This window comes from Lipophrys pholis, assembly GCF_963383615.2.
Source record: "Lipophrys pholis genome assembly, chromosome: 6".
Lineage (NCBI taxonomy): Eukaryota > Metazoa > Chordata > Actinopteri > Blenniiformes > Blenniidae > Lipophrys > Lipophrys pholis.
In genome coordinates, this window is record NC_137629.1 from 24247442 (window position 1) to 24273686 (window position 26245).

Consider the following 26245-nt stretch of genomic DNA (forward strand, 5'->3'; position numbering starts at 1 on the left):
TTTGTGGATTCCAGTTGTTTTTTTTTACAATGATTATGCGGTTTATTTCTGGTGAAAATGTGATCACTTATATGGACATGGACATACTGTAATTTGGATGAGTTTTATGTGCATGGGCATATAATCAAATATAAAGTCACAGTGGGGTTTATGTTATTCAATTGTATAGAATTCTGGCTCTGGTACTAGTGATCCTGGTGACGCGTTAAATTAGTAGCTCTCATGTGACCATTTTTTTCAGTAACCACTAATCTAACTATTTCCAAACCAGTGATCAGATTAAAGTTCCTTATCCAAGTCACTGTGCGTTACTGTTGTATTGTGCAATTAAGCGGTCGCATAGAGCAGGTAGTGCAATAGATAAATAGCGCAACAACAGACTACAACTATAACATTGGGTAAATAAATAGCAGTAACAGCCAAATCGGATAATAAAAGCGTGAGTCAGATATTAATACAACAAAGAATGTAGGCCAAAGGTTAAAATACGTTTTAGCAGGAGTCACTATACATATACATATATATATATATATATATGTCATATGTCTCTGTGTGTCCTGTGACCCTGAACAATGTAGGAGATGAATGCACTACTTTAATCAGCTTCTCATGTCTAAGTCTGTTTTGGATGTTGATTAAATTGCTCATAGTAATATATGTATTTTCTACTGATCTACTGAGTCACATCGTAATCTCTTTTATAGCTTTTAATTTGTCCTTTCGGCTGTCATTACACTATGTTTTCCTTGAAATGTTACCTGATTTTGAACGGGAAACTTATGCATGCAAAAGGAGAACATGGAACCTCCAGTATGAAGTGAGAGTTCTAAACACACCAGAAATGTCGGGTCCATGACGATAACATGTTCAAATTAGTAATGCAGTTACATATAAACATGGAGAACATGTAAACTCCGCCTAACGATTATTATTCCTGAAGTCAGGTTAACGTCTGTGGCTTCAATTTTATTCAATCAAGCTTTTCCTGTCATTAGTGCAATCACAAAGAGAAAAGACACATGTCAAGTCGCACTGACTTTAACCTTTGACTTATTAGGAAGTGAGAAGTGAATATGAAAAAAACATCCCCCTGAACAATGTTGGAGATTTCTGGTAAACAAGAATCAGACCGACAGACGAGAAGACAGCAACTTTAACCTCCTGTACCGACATGTGATTCTCTGCTACGAAAGTTTTTTTTTTGTTTCATAAAGCCTCCTGGTGTGCAGTTTGATTAATGATAGTAAAGATTGGCAGACTGGATCCAACAGGCGCCTTTGAGATTACAGAGAGGATCTGACATCACCTGAGAAACCCCAGACATGTTGAGATTTTATTGCTTTAACCAATCTGGATGACGGTGACCTGTTCCTTGAGTTCAGCAGTTAATTCACCAGTAGAGCAAAGATTACAGCCAACACAAAGAAACCCAATGTGTGAGTTACTGGTGGTGTACCTCTAGAAAAATGTGTGGCCATACTGTACCATGATGTATGAGCTGGAGCAGCGGCGTGTGTGCTGTGATAATGAAACTGAGGCACAGCTCCAGTCCGTTTACAGTGTAAACAGTACAGAAATGGCCTCCCTCCACTTTTCTCAGAGGGGGATGGGAGTCTGGCAGCTTCTAAATTAGAAATGGCATCAATGGTCCACAAAAGAACGTCGTGCAGCATCGGCACACACACAAACCATAACTCACAGTGTTATCATAACTCTTTTCCGGCTTCCTATTTAATCCTCGCTGGTATTCAGGAGCAATCACTGAGAACCACAAATGTACCTCCACAGTGCACTTTATACAGCCATGCTAACAGGGAGCTCATAAATACACATTTCTGTTTATCTTAGTGTGCATCAATTACATAAATAAACATGAGCTGTTTCTTAAAATGTATAAGTAGAAGGAGACCGTGGGCAAAATCTGTATCTTACGCATGCAGCACGATGGCTCGGCTAACCTGGACAGTGCTCGTGTGCAGTGCTGCCTCAGCACTTGTACAAACACAGACACAGACACAGACACACACACACACACACACACACACACACACACACACACACACACACACACACACACACACACACACACACACACACACACACACACACACACACACACACACACACACACACACACACACACACACACACACACACAAGGGAGCAGAGCCAAGAACGTATTCATAAGTATTCATAAGAGACGGCCATGCATTAATTTACATTACAGAGTATTTGCTGTGCATCAGGTGTGACCTGCGTGTGTAGCTCCACTTAGAAATGTGAAATCTCATGTGTGTCATCTACCAGGATGACCTCTGAACCTCCCATTGGTGATTCCCATCATCCTATTGTTTACTCTCCCAGACCCAGCCGGCTTTCTACCATGGCAACGGCAGAACTGGCCAATGAGCCGAGCTTTCCCGAGATTTTGTGCAAGCTGGACGCAGTTCAAATGTGTGCTCAGACACACACACACACACACACACACACACACACACACACACACACACACACACACACACACACACACACACACACACACACACACACACACACACACACACACACACACACACACACACACACACACACACACACACACACACACACACACACACACACACACACACAGGGAGCCTGAGAGAAAACACAGCGAGTCCTCAGATTGTCCTGTTAAACTCATAAACTGGCCCATCAACCTGCCAGACGTTCAGTGTCCTGATGATCCTTATTTTCATCCTTATTATTTCATCACCTCTACTATGCATTATGTCCCATTTGAAGTTCATTGAATTCCACCTCTGTTTTCCACTCTTATCGAGTGAAAGAAATTTGCTCCAGCTCCTTTAATGGCCCCTTTTCAAGCTTTAACTTTGCGAGTGCCTGCTGAGGCCGACGCAGAGCAGAGGGAGGCATTGATATTCAAACCTCTTCACATTCCCTCCATTTCCAGCAACCCTCTCCCTCTTCTTTCACTCTCACACCTCCTCACACTGTGTATCTGTCCCTCTGTCTGCTTTTCCCACCCACCCCCCGCTCCACCTCGCACTGACAGACAGACGATCACATATGGGAGCACTTCAAACACGCTCTTTTATTTTTCAAGAAGGATCCTTGGAGGAGAGCTCCAGAGAAACTCTGAATAAGTCATCAAATCAGCAACATCTCCCTTCTACCTTATATCTCCTGGCTTGTGTGCCGGTCTGTTTTCTTCAGGCTCACACAAATATTTTCATCTCTCGCAGCTTTTCTTCCTCTCTCTGCCTGCCAGGCCTCACTACACACATTTCTTCTACATTTTGCAGTTTGTTTCAAGGCCATTCCTTCCTGTCTTGTTTGCCGTGTCCCTCGGTACAGCCACAGCCACAGCCACAGCCACAGCAAGTCATTGCAACTTGTCCAATAGAAAAGGTTTGCCAGGTCGGCGGTTTTCCAGCACAATTGATTTAAATTGTTTGGCTGAATAAAGATCCTGACCAGGTTCATTGTCAGTGACACCCTAACAATGTCTCCAAAGCCCATTCATCAGTCTGACACCAGAGTAAAGAGTTGTTTGATAATCTATGTAACCACACATCCGTGTTTTCCTACACATATCCATGGGGGTTTAATAATTCATGAAAACGTCTAATTTTCATTGATTTCCAATAGACTATTAGGAATGTGTTTAAATTGACTGGCACTTTGTACAAAAGACTCCGGTGCTTTGTTTCATTTGAGGTAATCCCCAAGAGGCTGCTCCTCTCACAGGGAGCAGACGTCTAATCCGCCCTCAAAATGTTTGTTAAACTCCTTTTATCTGTGAGGCTACTGTTTTATCGTTTGCATCAGTGAACAGATGTTTTCTTAAATCTATTTTGTAAGTTATTTACAAAATCATTTCGGTAATATTTGTACCATTGATCCTTGAAGAAAGAAGACTTTATCAAAACATGTTAAAGTATATTGTACATCCTATAGTGTCCTCTTTCATGTTCGCCCTCACGTTACAAGCAGTGTACTTGGTTTTGGATGTGTATCGTTTGAAATTAAGATAAGATCAGATCAGATCAGATAAGAAGATAAGACTTTGTTCATCCCCCAGGGGGAAAATCAGACATCGCAGCAGCTCCACATTGCACAAAAGATAGAAAAAAACCCAGACTAAAGACCAATAAATATTAAAATACTATGAATTATCAGGATGCAATAGTAAGAATTTGCAATAAAAACAAGTTAGTATCTACGTAGAGACTGCCATGTGCCCCAAGATCATTCACATTTTTATTTATGTTCATATGTCTGGATAATGTTCTAAGTGACTCGTTTCTTTGTATGTAAAAAGAAGTAACTGGTAGCTGTAATCAAGTACTAATTCTCAGTACCTGAAACAACACCAGACGACAACAATAGGCATCCCGTTCACTTCATTTGTGGAACACAACCCGGATTCTCCGTTTTCTCCCCTCGCTCATGAAACTGACAGCAGGCCGCTCTAATAACGTGCGAGCTCAAAGGGGATTTCCAGCAAAATTCTCTCTCCCTCTGTTTAATTTTCAGCTGGAGTAAAGTGAACATCTGTCTCAGCCTACTCAGGCACAACAGCTGCGCGATGCAAATAACAGTTGCATATGCACCTCTAACACATGCCTCAGCCGTGCAATGCTGCAGTCAAGCCAGTATGGCAGGTTAGTTGTTGAAAATGTTGCTCCTGAGAGCTCTCTCAATCATGTTTACTCTTCTCATGGAAGCCCTGCCAGGTCCGGTAATCGCCTGTCAAATTGTGCAATCCCCCCCATCAAAGAAAACCATACCAGCATTTTACTCAGTAACCATATTGCGTTGCGTCCACAGGAGATGATAGTATGAGCCCCTTCATCAAAATGTTATTTATATGAGCTCTAATGAACCTATAGAGATTGTGGACAGTCACGCACAGAAGTTTGAATGTGTTGAGGGTTTTAACTGGCATTGCATACAGAGGAGAGGTGGTTTTAAAAAGGCAGCATAATCCAATTTAGCATGACAGCAACATAACCAACCCACGCACGGATACCAATGACGTGCGTTTCCAGTATATAATTCTATGTGGGATGAAGAGCGGCAGTGCAGATACATGTGAGCGCGAGCCTCTTGTTGCCTGAAGAAACTTCTGCATGCGGTGAATGAAACCTTGAACTTGAGCACTTACTTAAAATGGATGACGGCGATGCAGCGACGCCTTCGTGACCCAAAGACTTACGACTCTGTTCATAAACCGTTTGGGTTCAAATCTGGAGCTGAAAACAAAGTTCATGAGTCAACGCTGAGCAGCACAGACGTGCATAATGGAATATTAATGAACTACAATGAAGGATGAGCAGCATCAGATGGGTGCAAAACTGCGGTGAATCACCATCCAGCTTAACAACTTTCTGAGATTTCTGAGATCATCTCCCGTCACCTCATAACAAACCCAGAGCTCTCTGTTGAGAATAGAAACTGTCATTGTTGCTCATGAATTAGCAGCACTTCATTAAAACAATTGTGTGTCCCATGTGTCTCTTCTGGAATATTGTACTCGTTAGTATCATATAAAACGATTAAACGGATTGTTGGTTATTTATGCCTTTCTGTTCTATAAACGTGGCTCTGTTACTATTTCACTGAACTCACTGGAGGGGAAAGAAATCCATCTGTACGTGACATGAAGCGAACCTACCGTATTCACAGTAGTGCCTCGGGGGAGTTAAAATAAACATGTTGGGAGTTTATCTGCTGTTTCTGTTGCTCCTTCTTGTGGCTGACGTCACTTCGCCGATCTGTTTCTTTTCAAGAGCCATAAAGACACACTCAGAATAACTGAACTTAAGTGAATCTGATTGTCCCTCAGAGTGCAGACAGCTCAGATTACAGATATGCAGCAATGTGCACAATTAGAAGCAAGTCAAAAATCGAGGCAGACAGTTCAGAGTAATGCAAACATTATAGTATCAGCATTATTTGCAGTCACTAGTGAAAACAAACAAAACAAACTACAAAAGACATCCAGCCGCTCTCTAAAGATTTGAGTTGGAGGCCGTGTCGGCGGTAGTTGCAGGGGTTGGAGGGTTTTGGTGAGAGCTTCTGAAGTCACTGCTGAATCTGACACCGGGGCCGTCTTAATAAAACATGAGTAAACAGCAAAGAAACTGCGTCTAATCTGCTCAGGTGGCACAGCAGCTTGAAAGCACCCACAAAGTCAGAGGTGTGGGGGAAAGCAAAGGCAGGGATGGTAATCTCTCCGAAACACACCTGCATGCACCGTCACATTACAAACAGACCTGGCCTGGTTTCTGCCTTATCTCTCCGTCCCTCTGCAGTGCAAGTTGCTGTCTTCGTGGTCACTGCACCACACCACACACTTCATTTCTTTTACTGTCATAGATTTGTACCATGGACTGTATCATTTGCTTCTCCTGCCACTGCCATGGCGAATCAGAGGAGAAGAGAGCCGTGCGCCGCCTCCGTCTGTTCAGCATACCCCGTCTCTTGTTAACAAGGACCCCACTCAATTACTCTCCATCTAGACACAAGCTAAAATAGCCTCAGAGACACCCCTCCCTCCCTCTCCCCCATACATCCACCTTTATTATTTAGCACCATGGGGATCTGTGTTGCCATGGATCCTGTCGTCATGGCTACAAACAACTACGCAGATGTACAGGAAGTATAGAAGGGCAGAGGAGGAGGGGAGGAGGAGGGGAGGGAAGAGGTGACGGGGGTCTTGAAAAGAAGCTTAACCTCTGCGTGGCAAAGATCAAGCTGCGATAAGTCACAAGTTTCAGGACGCCGGGGGAAATGGGGGCGGTGGGGCTGGGGTCGCTTGTTCTTTGTCCAATGACAGATGAAGGTCAGGGCAAACCCTCAGAGGATGAGAGAGATTAAAGCTAATGTCTGATATTCCAGCTGATTGTATTTTTGTCTGCTGTCTCGTCTCAGCTGGGACTTTTCGGAGCATTTTCAGGTCACTCTACCCACATTCCACAGCATCTTCCTCCATCAGTTCAGAGGGATTTTTCAAATGCAGGCAGGAGCTTAAGGAAAAAGCCCACATTTAAATCCTGCAGCGGATGTCTACAAACAGATGAAACTTTAAGATTTCGACCCAGTCTCTGCAGCCTTGAAGGACGTGGAGTAATTTACATAGGGCAGATAAAAGCGCTTTCTTTTTTTTTTAACAGCGCTAACGGACAACTGACTGTTAAACGTGCCAATGAAGACGTGAAGTTTGCAATGCATCCCTGATAATGTGAGACGCCGCAGTGGCATTTCAAGGTTTCGCCGAAACACTTTGTTCTCAGCGACTGAGAGTGAATCAGTGCTATCAGAATGGAGCACACTTCAGTGTGCTTACAAAAACTGAGAGTTGTCACTTCCTGTCACACCTCGCACGGCCATTGGACTGGAGTGATTTAAGGACAAGGTGTGGACGTTTCCTGAGGATGCACCTGTCATTAAGGTTCCTCCATGACACCACCCCCAACAGGGACAAATGGGTAGCCAGACCATATGTGATCTTTAAAAATTAGGCCCAGAATTCAAGCTTTAGGAAAAAGCATGAGTGAATGAAAAAAAATATGAATGTGAGGTTCACCAATTTGAAAAGATTATCTGGAAAACAATGAAAGGGGTGATGACATCAGATCTGTCTCGACAGTTTTGTTATGAAGTGCCATCATTGTCTTCAAAATGCCAGAATTTTCTGAGGTTCACACCCATTTAAAGTAAAAAAGAAAACACATCCCTTTCATAATGTTGTGTGCAGCTCCACCATGTGGTTTAAAACGATGTTGGACATTAAAGTGGGCAGGAAATGTTGTTTCTGTAATTTTGTTGTCTTTCATCTGCATCTCTAAGTTTTTCTAGATCCACGTTAGATACCTTCCTTCTGACGCGTCACCTGACAACAATGAGGTACTGAACTCTATACAGATCATAAAATGCTCTTCACCATTTTGTCATGTGACACAAACGAGCATTGAGCTTGTTGCCTTGTGTGTTTTTGACAGATTTCATGACACAAACATAGTGTCTAGATTATCGTGATCAGTGTGTGTGTTTGACACGTTGTGCTCATGGCCACTATCTATTTCTGTGGTTCCAGTTATGTGTGACTGTCTTTAGGAATGAGCCTGACAATATTACACCCTGGTCCCTCCCCCAGAAGCTGTGCAACAGTAACAGCTGATGTCAGTGCTGCTTAAAGACACACTCAGACACGCACTCAGTCCATGTTGGTTGCACCCAGACTACAACCTGTCTACCACTAGGCAGTTCTGTCAAAAGGCACAGAAGAGACGTAGCCAAAGGGGAGGAGAGCTCCTACACCTGCCTCTTTACCCACAACACATCAGCACTTGGCACAGGGGAGGCTCCATACCACGCTCACAAATCCACCATCCAAGCCTTTAATCCCAAGTTACAGCAGACAGAAAAGGGGAGGGCAGTTATCTGAGGCGCTCAGCACCCCCATGTGCTCACTTGGATCATGGAGCTGCACTGCCTTCCCATTGAGACCCCCACCACCTCCAGCTCCTGCTCCACGGATCCCCTGTACGACAACTGCCCACCTTTTGGTCAGCGAGAACGAGCCAGAGAAAAGGAAATGGAGAGCCGGGGTGTCTGCCCTGTTGTAACCAGACTCCCGGGCCCCTCCAGCCCTCCGCCTGGTCTGATCCCAGCTGTGGCTGAGGTTCAGGCTGTGGTCATCGGGCAAAGAGGGCTTGGCACCTGGCCAGATCACAGTTACTGCAGCTGTAGAGGAGGACAGGCCTGGGAGGCAGAGCGAAGCCCAGGAATGAACAGAGCGGGAGGAAGAGGAGAGCAGGGATGTCACTGGGGAGAAGAGGACAGAGCTCATCAGAACCAAAGCCCCAGCCCATCTCGGAGTGAGGAGCACCAGAGCGCTCTGTCTCTGTATGATAACCTTCCTGACTCTGAAACTGCTGAGAGCCTCCAGGAGGTCTGTGACATGGAAACAAGCTTCCAGGAGCAGATGTACCGAGCATGGGCCCCTGAACAGATCCAGGGAGGGCTGGAGGGGGATGCTGAGACTGAAGAGAGGAGCCCTTGGGCTTCGTGTGAGATTGGCTTTGTGAAAAGTCACTCAAGTAGCCAGGATCAGAATCCAGACCAAGACAGGAAACCTGAACTGGGGCCAGAGTTGGACTCCAGATCCTGTAGATTTATGCCTGTGGAACCAATGGTGCATTACCAGCTCCCTCCGCCTCAGCGTCTCACTGCAAGTTCCCCGCAACTCTGCCAAGACAAGTGCCATGTCCTGGAGCCCCCCACTGAAGTACAGCATCCAATGCAGCCAGCGTCATGGACTCCGAGGGTGCCCCCTCCAGTACCCCTGGCTGACCCCTCTGCCAGTGCTCTTCGCAGCCTCCTCACCAGCCTCCAGCAGCAGATCGTCCGACAAAGGGAGGAGTACGAGGAGCGTATCATCAGGTAATTTTTTTATCATTTTGCCTCGCATGTCCTTTTCAAACTACACAGTCCCTCTGCAGAGATTAGTCACGCCACGTAAAAGACAATTGAAATTGTCTTAAATTTAACGTTCTCAAGCTCACGGCTACAATATCTTATTTTCAGCTCACTGAGTGGATGGAAGACTTTTACAGCCTGTGGTGTATTTTCAGTGAAGGGTAACACAATGTTCCCAGGCTCCCAAAGTGTGTGTCCACTCAGCTGTGCAATTCTGGTTCCTCACTTGACTGAAAACTTCACCCCATATCCTGTTTAGTTCACAGAGCACCAAGAGCCAGACAAAAAAAACCCCTCTAAAGTTCCCACGATGTGCTATCGCACTGATTTTGGCTGTACTAAGTGACATAAAACTAATACAAAACCACTTTATATCTTCTGTGTAATCAAAGTTGTGCTTCATGTTTTCAGCCTACAATAGAAATATGTTTTAACCATCTTTGTGTGTGTTTCACTTTAATATATTAATATGAAGCAAACAGCTGGTTGGTATAAAATACAAATTTAAAAAAAAAAAAAAAAAAAAAAAAAAAACAGCATGTGGGGCTGGCATATAGAAAAGAGCTCATGACACTGGAAAGAGAGCTAATTTAAGGGGCCATGCTGCTGACATAGACACAACACATACCTCATTTATTACTGATATAGATAGAGCAAGTCTCAGTGTAAGGTCATGCATTACTACTAGTTGGCAAGGACACTTTTCTCAGCTTCAACACGGTTTGTAATGAATAACATAATGGAATCCAACAAGCTTTAGTGAAACTGACCTCGAAGAATATGTTTATTATTTGTGCCAGACGTTACAGGAATGCACCTAAATGGTAATGAAATCCATGTCATAGAAATGTATTGACCTTGTGAGTATTTTTTTTTCTTTTTCTAAAATATTTTGTACAAGAAAATCTGTAAATAAATTTCAGTACTGATTGACAAGCTACGGCTGTTTGTTTTGAGGGTATATGTATTGTTTGAACTTATTTAAAATCTTCCACATAAAAACCATTAAACTAACAAAACGTTAAAAGTTAGGGGAATTAATGCAACAGTCCAACAGGCATTTGTGATAAACTGATGAGAGTGTGTGGTTGTCTGTCTTTGTGTTTGACCTGTAATGGACTAGTTCAAGTCTCCTCCACCCGTCATCCGCTGGTACTGGCTTGGTTGGACAAAACGGTATAGAAGCTGAGTGGCACTGAAATTACAGACCAGAATGTGAAGCACACGATCAGCTGGGGACATATTCTGTTGACTTGACACATTAACTATTATCAGGTAGACAAACCAACGACAAAGACAGACAGATACTAATATCAGTTTCACCCACAGATCCACCGATTATCACTGATAAACAACGACGGCGCTCTTTGGCTTCTTGCCGAGGCCGGGTAAACTCAAACCTGTCTTTTCTGGCGCCCTCAGCTTGGAGGAGAGAAACGAGGAGCTGCAGGTTGAGGTTGTTCGTCTGAAGGCGACCCTCACACAGCAGCGGCACTGGTACCAGGCGGTCCAGGCCAAGATCGGAGAGTCGGAGAGAGCCCGGGCCGCTGCTGAGCTACGCAACGCGACGCTGCAGAGGGAGATGGAACAGTTCTTCGACACCTTCGGGGAGCTGAACACCGAGGTGAAGAAGACCGAGTACATCGTGAAGAGCTTCTAAGAACGACCAAGCGTTTGCCGTCTGATGAAACGTGTGCAAAGACGAGGGTGAGAGAAAAAGAAAAAAAAAAAGGAACATAAAAGAACTTTTGATAAGATCTTTTATAGTAATGTGTCAACATGTAGGGAGCTCCTGTGCTGATATTTATTCATCACAAAACACAAGTCAAAGACAAAATAGCCACTGATGTCCACTTTATTGATTACGGGCAAGGATGTTTGTTGAGTGATAATATTGTGGTCGTTGGTATCACATGGGACATCTCTCGAAATAAAAGGAGAAACAAACTGTGAGATGTACAGTGTACACAATGGAGTTTGTATTTTCTTTAACATGGGTAATAGACAAGATGTTCTGAGCACAACGATGCTCCATCAGATTCTGCTAAGAGTTTAGAGAGTGACTTCGTCACTCCTCAGTTCATTTAAGGCATGATTTAAAGAATGATGTCATGTTAGCGTACAACACGGTGCAAATGTCCTTTGTGACTCTGTAGTGTTACATTTCTGCACGTCGCTCACAATGTGCAATCAGTAAATCCCCCCCCAAAAAAACCCAGCTCCACAGTCAATTTCCAGGATTCCTCTTAAGGTTTCCATCTGAGCTGCACAGCCCTGATTGTGGTTCAGGACTCCGCAGACTCTGCAGTCTCTTTAAAACCTTAAACCTCATGTCTGCTTTTTCTTGTGATAGAAACGTTCTCCTCAGGCTTTTCCTTTCCCAGATGTGGTAGATTCTGTTTTTGAAGATGATTCAAAGAAGACTAAAAGTAAGAGTGCCACACAGCACACATACACAGAGGCTTACAAGGCAAAAAAAAAAAAAGCATTTTTTTTAAACCAGCTTTCAGAACCTAAAACATCAAGGTACTGTTAGTCAAAAAAAACCAAAAAAAACACTTGAATGGATTTCTCTTTGTAACAAGAACTACAGTATCTTATAATTACGATGCCTTCATGCAATAATCTTTACATGAGAACTATAAGTTATTTGATTTTATGGACATTTTGCTACTTTTCCAACACTAGTGGAATGGTTTAAAAAAAAACAAGCCACCCATTTCTTTTGACAGGAAATCTAATTCATAGATGGGATCCACTGTGGTGGTGTGCAACATTTTGCAAGAACATTAAAATAAATACATTTCAATTTTGTCCTTTTCCAGATTTACAGGATTATGATCTTTTGCTGATAGTCAGTACCTTCGGTTGAACCAGGGTGATTGCATTTTATATATTTATATATATTTAAAGCTCTACTGATATGTTGAAATGATGGACGAAAACAAGCACCACTCGTCTATTGGCGATGAAAGGATGCACAGACACTATGGGCGTCAGGCCTTGACATCTTTACATACAGTACAATATATCCGGAAATATAACGGTAACACTGCAATCACAGCTTCACCCGGCTGTCAGGAGGAAAAGCTCAGAATTCACTTCAATCAAGCCAATCCATTAGAAAAGAAAGACCACTGTGGAAATCCGCAAAAACGCTCAACGTGCTAAACATTCATTCAATCTTCAGATTAGCATTTGATCATCAGGTGAACATCAGATGGTTGATGCGATCGTTTAGTTGTAAGCTTTTGTTCCTTTTGGCGTTAACATGCAGGAGAGCAGCTAATTGATGCCGTGGTCTTACGTGTCTGCTCTGATAAGATGACAATGACCTCTGATTTAAAAAGAAAAGAAAAATAAAACAGGATAAATTGATCAAACAAACTCCCAACCTTCTCTCGGTAACCCGAAAATCAATATGGATGCACACACGACCAACATATGATCAAGGTAAACATCCACTAAGAAGAGAAAGGTCAACTGTTTCACACGGATAATTCTGACCTATACGCTGCAGTTCAAAACAGAATATGAGGATGAGAAGGATCAACGGGATCTAGCAGAGTAATGGGGAAAGAAAATAGAAAAATAGACCTGTTTATTGAGGTTTTAGGAGGTAAGAAGAAAACAACAGGACATGGGGTGGAGAGAAGCGGTGGAAAAGGAAGGTGACGATTGATTGACATCTAAAGAAAGGCGGGAGGGGCTGAGGCAGATAGACAGACACTTGTGGAAACGGACACTGTTCACTGACTCTCATCCAGCGGTCCTGTCAGCGTGTCGATGCTGCTGCTGTCCGTGTCTGACGCCAAGGTGTGCTCCGTGGACATGGACGAGATGTCGTTGGCTGAAGAGGACTGAGACGCTGAACCCGACACCACATCTGATGACGGGCGAACACGAACCAAAGTTAGAGACTTGTGATGTGCAGCAACACATAACATCACTGTTTGACATGAATTCACAAGGATTTTTGTCATTTCATTGTGGTCATGGGTCTTTACCATTGAGACCATTTATTTGTTACCAGTGTTTTAAACTGGCTTGATAATCCTTCATGTTTTCTTCAGTGTTACCGAGCTATACTCCAACCAAACTCCTGTTAACCTGGCTGACAATGAACTTAGTTGATGCATTTAGTTTACCTGAACAATCCTCTTTCATTAAACCATTTTTGTTCCTCTCCTCCCAGTCGATCACCTCTTCATAAATAAGTTCTGTGGAGGAATGGAGAAGATTAGTTGTGGGTTTTTTTTTGTATTATTTCACAGGATTTTCTTCTTGAGCCAACTGATTTTATAGTTACTTGTTGACTTCAAAAGCACAACCACCAGGCGGTCTGAGATGATGTAACATGGCGTAAGCAAAAGGCAAGTGCCCATAATATAAATATAATATAATAAACACACAAGTCCAACAAAGATTGACGTTGGCGTATATAAAGTGCAGAGCTGGTGTATTTCACTAGAGGGCAGTGTGTCCTACCTTTCCACTGCTCGATGGTGTGCTCTCTCTCTTCCAGCTGCTTATCTGAAATCTGGGGAGGAGGCTGGGAAACACAAGGAGATTTACGAAGAAGAGCAAGGTCACACATCACTGCAGCACAGATGAAAAGTGGCAGCACTGGAGGGAAGAAGTTTCCTCACCGCGTCTGCCTCCGCAGGGTCGTACCACACGTGAATATAGGGGTGATTGAGGGCTTCTTCTACAGAGATGCGGCATTCAGGATCGATGACCAGCATTTTGGAGAGCAGGTCCCGTGCTTGACCCGCTGCAAACATGGAAAGAGAAACGTTACTAAGGCGGGAGAGTGATGACATCACTTCCCCTGAGTGGTCTTCCTGAGAACTGATTATTTTCCCCTGAGGGATCGGGTTACCTCTCCGGCAATGCCAAGATTTGTTCTCAGGTTTAAGAGATTAGATTTCTGACTAAAAGGCACAGATCAGAACAGGAAACTTTGGACTTGCATGGTCATTTTGTGACGAAGTTGTGCAGTGAGTTCAATCATATTTCATTATTGGGACGTGTCTCCTATTGCCTATAGAAAAACAGTAATATTTTGATATGTAAACATAGTCAAACTAAATTCTTATAAATTTTGATCACATTCAAACTCATCAAAAAATTGATATGAATCCAGAATGAACAAGTGTATTTTCATGTCCAGTGTCCTTACTCTTTAGCTTGTCATGTTCTGAGTCAGAGGGGAATGCCCAGTCCGGGAAAAGCTCTGCGAAGCTGACGCCAGGATACTGTGGCTTGTTCATCACATAGTTCCTGACGGTCTCCATCAGTCGGTTCATAAACTCCAGACTGGGTGTGCCCAGAACCTCAATCACCTTATTCCATTGGTCGATGTCTGCTCAGCATTCTGGTTATGGAAAAGCTTGCTGCATTAAGGACATGCATATAAATATGACAGCAAATAATGGGAACATATGCAAAGGCACAGAATCAGGTGACAAACCGATGCCTCTTATATATCAAATACAAACATCCATCTTTGATTTCAGTATCAATACTTGACTATTTGATCTCAACAAGAGCACTGATTAAATGGAATTACTGACATTGTGGTAAATAAAAGTCAGGTCAGCAGACTTTCGTTCTAGGGAAGCATTAATCTGTGGACTTTTCGTGGCTGATGTAACCTGAGGAATTAAAACAAAATGAAATTCTGACGAGGACTGCAGGATGCATCATCAAGAAACAATTGGTTGGGATATTTCAGTCTGGGTCAGCGTGGCGTCTCGACAAATCGAGCAACATTACAATCCCTCCGACCGTTTTAGCCTGGCTAAAAATACAGAGATATATGGCTGCCTGGCTGACAACTGAAGAGGGCAATTACCTCTCAGAATGAAAAGCAATCTGTCCTCCAATCACACTTGCCCTTTGTATTCATTCTCAGCGACTCAGGTGTAAATGTCCAGTGCCAAGGAAGCCTGTAGCGTGTAGCTGCTGAGCGAAGAGGCCCGTTGGAAACGGAGAAACAGCCACTATAAATGCAAATGATGTGAATCACTTGAATTTGATTGCTTCTATTAATTAAAAGGATGACAGGCATCTGATTCAGAGCCACGCAGATTAACAATTAGCACGCCGATAGAATGCTTCAACTGGGACCCGTTGCCCATCTTTGACTTCAGAACCAAAAAAACCAAGAAAAGAAACATTGATGGAGGGCGACAGGCGAAAGAAAAGTGACAAGAAGTGGCACAGAGACTATGAGAGCGGCGAAGGATACGATCGGTGCCCTGGAAGATGACGCTGCCTTTTACCATCTCTCCCATGATGCACCCCACTGACCAGATGTCCACTGGGAACAGAAAACACACACACAAAGACACACAAAGACACACACACACACCAGACATTAAATAAAAAGTGACCACAGAACAATGACCATATACAACAGTTCAAATAAATGACATATGAACACTGCATAGATGAACAACGTGCCCTGTGGGTAAAGTCTGAATGACAAACATTGAAATGCAAAACACCAACTCTGCCGTTTCACACCATCTTCCAGTTGTGCCACAGCCTAGTGCTTTCATCATATTCATCTTCAGACCCCCGCCCCCCTCCTCTCTCTCTCTCCCGGCCTTCCAGGCCTTTTCTCATCGGCTCTGCTTATCAGTTTACCCAGCTGTTGCTTTCTCCTTCACTGTGTGTATGTGTGTGTTCAACAGAGATGGATGTGGCTCGTCTCCCTCACCCTTTGCTTGGAAACGTTTGTAAAAGGCAAATAGCCATTAGCTCCTCTCTCCTGTCCATTTCAGTTTCGGTGGAGCTAAATGCCTCGAGCCTGATAACGCCCCCTACAGACAAACTGCGTGCTCAGCTGACACAGACAATGTATAAACTCATATATGTAAACTTTACACAAGTCACCATTCATTGTGCCTGATCTAACAAACCTGTTGATGCTGTTAAACTTGCTATAATGACTTTAAGGTTGGGCAATGAACAAATAAAAAGCCTGATTGGTTTGATGACTGCTTCCTGTTTGTCGTCCTACCCAGTCTAATGCCTCGACTGAAACACAAAAACTGGGGTTATTTGTTATAAATGTGAGTGGGAAACATCCGACTTCACATCACTGCGTGAAATACCTCCAAACCAGCCGACACTTGGTTGTTAGTTCCCTCCTGCTTCCTCCCCAAAAAAAGATCTGGTCTAAAGGCTGTAGATAAAATCTCAGAATCAAACTTAATCTGTGGCCATGTCACTGGTAGCAGGTATTTCACACATAAATTATCTCTGAAATCTCTGAACCCCCCCACTTGTGTGTATGTGTATATATGTCTATGTGTATATGTAAAGAGACCAACAAGAAAGGATACAGTCCTTTCCGGGGAAGAGGACTTTGTGGGAGATCATTTCAGCCATTATGCAGCCAACCGACCACAGGTCCACTGCACCAGAGTAGTGAAGACATTTACAGACACTGGCAAAACTCTTTACAGCCAAACTTGATAAGCAATGAGAGCATCATAGAATTAAAATACTTTTGTGTCCTGCAAGCCCAACCCATCTTGTGTAACTGAGTTGAATCGCACCACGATTCGATTTCACCAGCAGCACTACGTTCACTCAACAATCTGTTGAGGTCCTGTTTGTTATATAATCTGCTTGGTTTTACTCACCATTCTCCTTGTACTTCATGCCCAGAATGACTTCGGGGGCGCGGTAGTATCGGGTCACTACATACGGGGTCATCATGAAGTTAGTGCACGCTGTCCTCGCCAGGCCAAAGTCCAAGATCTTCAGGGTACAATCGGACTTCACCACAATGTTACTGGGCTTCAGATCCTGAAGGCAAAAAAATCAAAAATCCACCGGAAATATGATCAATATTAACCAAACAAGGGAGTTGTTACTGGAAGAAATTATAGCTGGAGAAACATTTGAATGATGTGTAGGTATGTTAACAACATGATTAAAAGCACCATGTTCTTCAGATCTTCCCAATGTAACTTTAGAATAAAAGAAATGTATAAGTTATATAATAAGAGTTTTTTTTACTTTTACACATCAATAAACACTCAGGCATACATTAGTGCTGTAAAGTATTAACATATACTATTAAACTAAGGTAGTCTTTAAAGGTATAATTGTTGTATTACAGTTTTCACGAGGTCAACTGATTGACGGCCACTGTCTTCTTGTGTCACCTTGATTATAAAGGTTTTAAATTCAAAATATAGTATATACTGTACTCTCATACTCAATTAAAAGACAGAGCATAGCAGGAGCATCGCTTGGATTTACCCTGTGGATGATGCCTGCAGAGTGCAGATGTCTGATTCCACAGAGGATCTGGTAGAGCAGGTAGGACATCCTCTCATGGTCCAGGTCCATATGAATCACCTGGCAGAGGCTTGCATCCATCAGCTCCATTACCAGGTACCTTAAGAGGGGAGCAACAAATGAAAAAGGCTTACCAGAGATTGGGCTATATTGCATTATAATAGAAAAAACTACAAGTGCAGAGAAAACGAATGAAATCAAAGCAGGAACAACGGAAAAGAATGAAGGACAAAAGTGTGAGAAATAAGAGATTGAAGTGAAAACCAAGTGAAGCAGTAAAAGATACAGGATGTTTGGTATTAAAGTAGAGGAAAAAACAAACCAAAACATTTGACCTAAAGCCTTTAAAAGCAAAGTTGAGCTAAAAACACTCCACTGTTACTCACAGGTCCTGGAACTCCTCCAGGGACTTCTGAGGCGTGAAAACATTGATCAGACGGATGATCTGAAAGCAAAAAGACAGGCCATTAGTCCACTCTGTTACTCTCCCATCTACATCCTGAGGACAGCCAAACAACCGAGGCGGAGCAATCAAGAGGAATCGTCTGGATGCGGAAACTTTTACCAGCATCGCAGAGACGCTCCACTCTCGTTTGCTCCATTTTGAATTGAACATCTGCCGTATGTGCGTAACTTCTTCAGTAAAGCTTAACACATTATCGTATTTGTATCAATCCCTTAGGCGTGGGAAAGAAAAAAATAAAAGCTCTTACATTTTTGTGGTTGACGCATTTGAGGAGCACCAGCTCCCTGTATGCACGTTTAGCATGAGTCTGGTTCTGAAAGGGCCGACACAGCTTTTTCACCGCCACCGGTATACTGAGGACTGTGTCCAGTGCAGAGCTGCTCACATGACAGAGAGAGAGAGAGAGAGAGAGAGAGAGAGAGAGAGAGAGAGAGAGAGAGAGAGAGAGACAAGACAGACAAAGGTTATCAGCCCAGACGATAGGTGCCTCTGAGCAAAGCTTTATTTTCACGAGTTGCTATAAAACCAGTAAAATATAAATTGTTATCTAGCTGGGTCACCTTGTAAAAGAATAAAACAGGCACGTAAGATTTTTTGCGAATTTAACGTCTTAATTTTTACTCTGGACAAAAACAGACCTGAAACGCTAATAATAATAATAATAATAATAATAATAATAATAATAATAATAATAATAATAATAATATTTTTTTGTTTTGAAGTATACCAAATGTCAAATGTACTCCTGTCAACAATGCCTTGACAGTCAGTTTCACAGTGGATATTTTGACTTATTATAGCTCTATAAGAACAGATGTAGGACAGAATAATACACAAAATGAATCTAATGAAGCAGAATTGGCATTAATGAGGACAGCTTTAGTTTGTTCACACAAGAAGCTGTGTTTCTCTCTGATTTCCTCTAAATAACTGTTGTTCAAGTAGGAAAAAAGCTAATTACAATAGACTAACCTGCATATTTTGGCAGCCACAAAATCACCTTCAAAGATATCTTTAATAATAATAATGTGTATGCTTAATTTCATTCATGTGTATCTGTAAGTGGGTGGCCAATCTTCTGTCTACCGATATGCTATTAGTTTGTCGTTGACTCTCCTTCGACTCTGAGTTTATGTTGTTATCAAAGAGGGACAATCGCAGCAGCTTCAACTGACAAGAAGTGAATTGGATCTATTTAGCAATAAATCACTTCCACCTCCGGGTATCAAAACCTGGGACCTGACCAAAGGGTTGAAATAAATATAAAACACCAGTTCAAAACAAAGTTGGACTCCATGTTCATGTGTGGGTTTTTCTCCAAGTACTTCGGTTTCCTTCCGCAGTCCAGAAATGTGTGGTCAAAGTTAATTGATGACAATAGATTGCCTGTAAGTGTGAATGTGAGTGTCTCTGTGTTTGCCCTGTGATGGACTGGCTCTGCTTTCGGCCCCAAGGCAAAGTGACACTTAGTTGAATATAGAAGATGAATGAATGGCACAGCTTATAATTTACTGTCACGCTGTGCCCTCTTCACTGCAAGACCCGAGTTCCTCCACAAACAAATCAACAAACATCAGAGGTGAGAGGCGATGATGATAATGCAGAAGATCACCCTCACCACAGTCAGCAAACTGAACTAAATCATTGTGAGTAAAAAGCCAATCCAGCTCTAGAAAGTCATAAACGAACATATTTAATCTGCTTCGTCGACAGTTTCATCCACCTCAGCTGTTTTACAATCAACACACACCACCTCAGCTGACTGCAAACCGGCTGAAATGGAAGCCGTCTACAAGGAGCTGTCGAGTGTTAGTTTGGCGGGTGTCCGACAATTTGGCAAATTGAGTGAATGAATCTTGTGGCTGAGACTGACTGCACATCCTGTCATGCAGCAAATTCACACCAGCAACAAAGACAATGTGAGCCAATTAAAAAAAAATAAAAAATTCAAGCCTTGAGATGGACAGGTGGCCTGTCCAGGTTGTGATCTGCTTTTATTGATTCAGTGATCTGAAACCCTCATTTGCTGAATTGGATTGTCTGAGTCATAATGTTAATCCTTTATAAAGGTTTTCTGTTGTTTTGGATGGAAGGCAAAACAAATCCCTTGAAATTGTAACTTGAAATATCATTTAAGTCTTCCTTTTGAGTCCGAACCTGTTTTAACTGGTTAAACAAAAATCTGAATGTTTTAAAATAATTAATCACATCATCCTTCACTCGTTTCAACATGTAATCAGTAGGTAGAACTTTAAGTAGTACTGTTGAAGAAATGCTAACGATACCCTACTCCGATTATAAAGACAAAATGTGTTTTCTAGCAATAAATCACGTCCATCTCTATAAATACCAGGTATTAATAGTATCTTGACTTGGTTGTGCAATCATTAGAAGATTGATGAAAGCAGGATCTCTCACCAGACGATGCCTTGAGCCCCAGAGCCGATGGCACGGAGCTGCTGGTAGCGCTTCAGTACCGTGAAGGTGGAGTCTCCCACCTGGACACTGTAGAACTGGCTGTCTGCCTCACTCATCCTGCTGAACAGTCAGGACCGCCGGCACTTTCTGCAGCGCATCAAACAACAAACACATATAGAGATGTGAGGGGGAAAAAAGCAAAGAAAAAGAAAAACACTGGTGAATTATCTTGGTACACATGCCCTTATCTTCACAGTTAGGCAAAAAGGTAAACCAGCTCCCACATCAATAAGCCCCCATCAGGGAGATAAGCTTTTTACACCGATAAAGAATTACTCATTTCATTTACAGCTCAGCCTGAAAACACCAATCCATCATGGCTTTCTGCCCTGTTTGTTTGTCTTATATGACAGCGTGTTGGAGCTGAAGCTGTTCGGTGTGTCTGTGTGTGTGTGTGTATGAAGACGGCAGAAGGCTGACAGCTTGGTGTTCCTGAGGCTCTCACGGCCATCTCTGAACTCATTCTGACACATCCATGCTCAGTAAAACACACACACTTGCTATTTTCTTTGAATCCGCATCAAGCTTCACTCGCAGTGTGTGTGTGTGTGTGTGTGTGTGTGTGTGTGTGTGTGTGTATGTTCAGACGTCAGCGGCACACGAGCATGTCAAACATGTTTAAAAAAAAAAAAAAAGTCAAACATGTGACGCGCTGGTGTCTTCATGATAAATATGGCTGCACTGGCATTGATTCCCCCGGCAGGAAGCAGAGGGGTATTATTGTTGGCCGTCATGTCTGTGTGCGCGTGCGTGTGTGTGTGCGTGTGTGTGTGTGTGTGTGTGTGTGTGTGTGTGTGTGTGTGTGTGTGTGTGTGTGTGTGTGTGTGTGTGTGTGTGTGTGTGTGTGTGTGTGTGTGTGTGGTGAGGACACACAATCGTGTAGCTATGCAACAGTGAGCAGTCACGGCACACAGCCACAAGTTAAATGGAGCCCGATTTTTTAGCCTTGACGGAGAACAATGACACACTGGTTTCCATGGTCAGACAGAGATAGAGCTCCACAGAAAGGCAGCGAATGGAGCTCGACGACACTTTAAAGTGCTCGAGTCAGAAAGCTTCTCAGCGCGGCAGCCTTTGAGCAAAAGTCAGAGAGTCAAGGCCATGTCACAAACACTTGACATACATGAAATAATATCTTGAAAGCAATTATTATTTTGTGCTTCACTGTGCTAGATTTAAATTATTTGACATTAAAAAAACAAACTAAAAAAAAAAACTCGACCTATTCATGTTGAAAAGGTTGTTGACGCAACATGAAACACCTGTTTCCCCCTTCTGTCACTTTCACATCAGTTTAGCACCAGTCACTCAGCTGGCCAGTCATTTCATACTGCATTTCTATTGGTTAGTTAGTTGACGTAGGTCAGTGCAGCAGTCACGATCACTACAAATGTGTGACACTGTCAGAATTCTATCGCAGGTTGTCTTCGTCTGGGCCGCCCGAAAAACAGTGTGTAGCCGCCATCAGTCATTCACAAGAAAACTGGAACTTTAAAGACGGGTGGGTCTTATTTGCGCTTCACTACATGAAAAACAAATCAAATTTCAGAGGTCCAAGGCATGGGAGTAGCTCTCATTGTAGCTTTTATTGCACAATGCTGCAATAGAGATTCAATTCTATGTCTTTGTTTAATAAACTAGATGAAGTTAGGGATTGAGGTTAGTGTGTTGTTGTTTTTCTTAACATGGAAGGAGAGTGGATGTATTGGACAAAGGATGCTGGAGCTGCCAGGCGGGAGAAGAGGAGGACTTCAGAGAAGATCCATGGATGCAGCGAGTGGAGGAGAACATGAAGATGGAGGACGATGTTACACGAAGAAACACAAAGCTACAACAGAATACAATACAATTGTTTTTTCATTAGCAAAGTTTTTACCTTTTGGAAACAGCCCCTTCATTTTTTCTTTCCCTTCCCTGCAAAGTCTCGTTGAACAAAACGTCCTTCAAATAAACGCAGGAGGTGTGGGTCTGCAGCCACACCATCACTCAGATGAGAAATGAATCCTCATCTCCATCTACTGTCTTTCTCTGCCTCCTTGGCTGTTCTCTTTCCCACATGTACATCCAGAGCTGGCTCCTTTATCACACATCGCAGGAGAGCAGCAAAACACCTTGACTTTCTTCCAGCTTCTTTCAGGCTTTGCATTTTCCTCAGCTTTGTTTTATACTTATCACATTCCCTCAATCTTCTGTCTTTTTAATTTAATCCCATCTTCCCTCAATATATCAGCTACTGTTTATTTGCACTATTCAACACGGGTCTACTCATATTTATCTATCTTTTATCTTTCGTGTGTCTAAATTTTCTTAATTCATTATTATTTATATCATATACAGGGAGTGTGTTATTTTGTGTGCTATTTTCATTACGTGTGTTCTAGTTTTTTTAATTTCTATTCTTCCATCCCGTAAAAACTGTTAGTTTTTGTTTTGGTGCGGAACAGGTACTTAAAACATTTCATTGCACATTATACTATGTATAATTGTCATTAGTGACAATTAAAGGCCTCGACTTGAGGAACTGAATGGTCTTGATAGATAAACATTTGATGAATGTTCAACAAAATGCAAGGGCACGAGTGGCAGCGTACTTTTGGATATCCTGTACTTTATGCGCTTTGGAAAATACTTTTTATTATAATAAACACCTTCCTGCCGACCATTTCTCTGAGGGGAACAAAGCATCTGCTTTCAGAAGCTGAATCAGGCCCCAGTGGCACTTTGATATTCGTCTTCGGTATTTATTTATTATTTTCTACCCAAATGTCTGTTGTCCTGATTCACAGTACTCCTATCAAGATAATGATGCAATGCAAGAATCATTAATCATAACAAAAACCCATTTCGGCTCCGGCGGGCACAGCGAGGAAGTAATCCGTCACTTGCTGCCCAGCTCCAGTCTAAATGTACGTTGGATTGAGTGCAGGCACACAGAGAGTGACGGGGGGACGGTGAAGTTTGGTCAAAATTGCATGCAAGATTTTGCCACAGGAGCACACAGCTGTGATCGCTGTGGCCCCGCAGGCTTGGGGGGGGGGTTGTAGAAATTGAAAAGAGAGGACGTCCCTAAGAGAAACCTCCCAGGATCTAACGAAGAAGAGACTAAATACACAGCTTCTCAATTATAGCTTTCATCATTTGGTTACTGCCAGTTTAGTATGCCTTTCTGCTGGTCCGGTAAATATGGAAAAAAAAAAAAAAACTACTTCATTTAATACTAGAGAGTAATTGTAGGTTGAATAATTAACCATGTAATGACTGTGGCAGCCAATTTGGCTCCAACACTTAATTGAACCTCAGTTGAATTATAAACTCACTAAACTGCAAATTTACAGAGATCGCTGTAATTACACTGCAACTCTTTTACACTGACAATATTAAACCAGCCTGCCAGCACGGCGACTGTGAAGACAAACTAATGAAGTACTGTAACCAGCCCGGTGGGATTGGAGGGTGTTGAAATGCAAAGATACATGGTCCTTCCATCCACGTCTTGGAAGATCGAGCCCATCCCAAACGAGAAAGGTTAGACTATTGACAAGTCATCCATCAAGCAGCAAGAGACAAGCGCCCGTCCACAAAGTCACACCGGTGACCTATTTAGAGTCGACGGTCAGGCTAACAAGTATTTTGTGGAAATTTGGAGAAAAGCTGCACGTGCCAAAGGCCCAGTCAGCCAGTAGTGCCAACCACTGCAACATCGCCCTGGACCAAGTCAACAAGGTAACTGATGAGGTTAACAGCATTCAAGTTCGGTCACATTCTAACCTGTGATGGGACACACCAGTAAAGCATTAATGCCAACAGATTGCTACTTTTAGTCAAAATGTTTATTGATTTAAATGTCAGGCACTGACAGGCTAAACGCTGCCAAAGAATAACAAAATGCTTAATTTAATGCAAGTCAGATATTTTGTCACATAAGAAAGGTGACAGATGGTGCACGACTGCACTATTCTGTTAGTCCTTTATGTTTTAATCCAAAATTATACTGGAATATGTTTCACGCCGGCATGACTTAATGAGAGAAGTGACCTTCACAAGAGCATCACCATCCTAAACCCGAGCTCGTCATGGCCTGTGTCCAGTCCAGCCTCTGGGTCTGATGTGGCTCTCAGCTGAGCGCTGCATGGGATTCAGTGAACTGGTTATGAGATCAGATTAGCATGGCCCGGAGACTCAACCTCTCATTGTGATGTAGCAGCAGAGACATAAAACACAACAAATAGGGTGGTCAAAACCATGACGGGGCGGCCGCTGAACTAAAAATGTCAGGACTATGAGATCAGCCTCTTGAAGAGGATGGAGGATGCAAAAAGATGTGCTGCCCAAGAGCGTGCCAGTGATACACGTGTTGCTCCTGGCATCTTTTCATGGTGGTGATTTTGGAGAGAGCGAGACATGTAAAGAGGGTGAGACAAAAAGAGAGAGAGAGAGAGAGAGATACTGGTCTTGTTAAATCAAACAACCTGTTTATGCTTTGGCACTCAGCAGACTTTAAATATGACAAACCAGTGTGTGTCTGGCTCTTGATTCATTGACGAGCTTAAACTTGCCAAATGAAATAGACAAGAGGTCAAACACAACGCCAGTCACATCTGCACCTGTGCTTTTTGGCAATGAGTGTCACAGGTTTGAAAACCTGAGCAAATCTGGGTAAACAGAAATGTCATTTATTGAAGGTCTGAAGGTGAACTACGACAATGAAGAGGTTTTAAACTGGTCAATTTTCTAACACACACACACACGCGCGCGCGCGCGCGCACGGAGGTATGAAGTCACCGTGTATGACACACCGCAGCCGCAGAAGCGCTCGGTGAAAAAATCACCGCTTCGTGCAGCCAAAGTTCGGCTGACATATCCTCCGTGTTAATCCGCCTCACATCTGGCAGGCTGTGAAGAAGTTACCAAGGCCTACACTGCCTGTCTTTTTTTTTTTTTTTTTTCTCCATTTTTATCGGCAGCAATGCGGTAGTCTGCCCGGGCCGCCGGGTCTGAACTGAAAGCTCTGACGGACCAAAGGACGGCGGGAGGCGGCAGTAGCAAGCGCGAGCAGCCGGACCTACCTTCTCCCGTCGCCGCTCCCAGGGCACTCCCATGCATCGAAAAACACCGGTAACACACTCCCCGCGGCTTTCAGGCTCAACCGGGACTCGGGAAAGTTGGGGGGAGCGAGCGGCCCCGGCTTGTCACGACTGATAAGAGCCCCCGGTAGTTTCTTGAGCTAACTCCAACGGCAGCACGGAGGACGGCTGGTGCGGAGGAAGAGAACGTCACAACAAGCCCGGACCGATGACGTCACCGCGTAGGCTCTACGTGGGCGTAAAGTTTTTATTACTGTGCGAAGAGTGAACTTTTTCTAGGGACGTCATCCACAGTCGTGTGACCATGTAGCAACATTATATCCTGAAGTAAGACGAGATACTGATATAAATAGCAATAAAATGCGTAATATTTATTCAAGATTCATAGCTTTAAAGGCTTCGCTTA

At 43.1% G+C, this 26245-nt stretch overlaps 2 protein-coding genes across 2 annotated transcripts; one reads left to right on the plus strand and one right to left on the minus strand.

Moving 5' to 3' along the window:
• The first annotated feature begins 8226 nt into the window (after positions 1 to 8226).
• Positions 8227 to 11459, plus strand: LOC308111248 (uncharacterized protein). The gene is made up of 2 exons (XM_080466079.1): positions 8227 to 9453; positions 10912 to 11459. Exons 1-2 carry the CDS (start codon positions 8489 to 8491, stop codon positions 11147 to 11149), a joined length of 1203 nt encoding a protein of 400 aa, XP_080322205.1. The 5' UTR covers positions 8227 to 8488; the 3' UTR covers positions 11150 to 11459.
• On the minus strand, positions 11328 to 26041 carry mapk9 (mitogen-activated protein kinase 9). The gene is made up of 12 exons (XM_080466078.1): positions 25822 to 26041; positions 20696 to 20842; positions 18525 to 18654; positions 18198 to 18256; positions 17773 to 17911; positions 17148 to 17313; positions 15743 to 15814; positions 14672 to 14854; positions 14139 to 14263; positions 13978 to 14041; positions 13638 to 13709; positions 11328 to 13375 (listed from the first exon to the last, which is right to left on the minus strand). Exons 2-12 carry the CDS (start codon positions 20809 to 20811, stop codon positions 13239 to 13241), a joined length of 1263 nt encoding a protein of 420 aa, XP_080322204.1. The 5' UTR covers positions 20812 to 20842; positions 25822 to 26041; the 3' UTR covers positions 11328 to 13238.
• Positions 26042 to 26245: the final 204 nt, after the last annotated feature.

Coding starts and splice junctions, on each gene's coding strand:
- LOC308111248 (XM_080466079.1), top strand. CDS start 8,489: ATGGAGCTGCACTGCCTTCCCATTGAGACCCCCACCACCTCCAGCTCC. Junction 9,454..10,911: donor TACGAGGAGCGTATCATCAG/GTAATTTTTTTA, acceptor TGGCGCCCTCAG/CTTGGAGGAGAGAAACGAGG.
- mapk9 (XM_080466078.1), bottom strand. CDS start 20,811: ATGAGTGAGGCAGACAGCCAGTTCTACAGTGTCCAGGTGGGAGACTCC. Junction 18,655..20,695: donor GGGGCTCAAGGCATCGTCTG/GTGAGAGATCCT, acceptor TCATGTGAGCAG/CTCTGCACTGGACACAGTCC. Junction 14,264..14,671: donor AGAACATGACAAGCTAAAGA/GTAAGGACACTG, acceptor CCATGTTTGCAG/CGGGTCAAGCACGGGACCTG.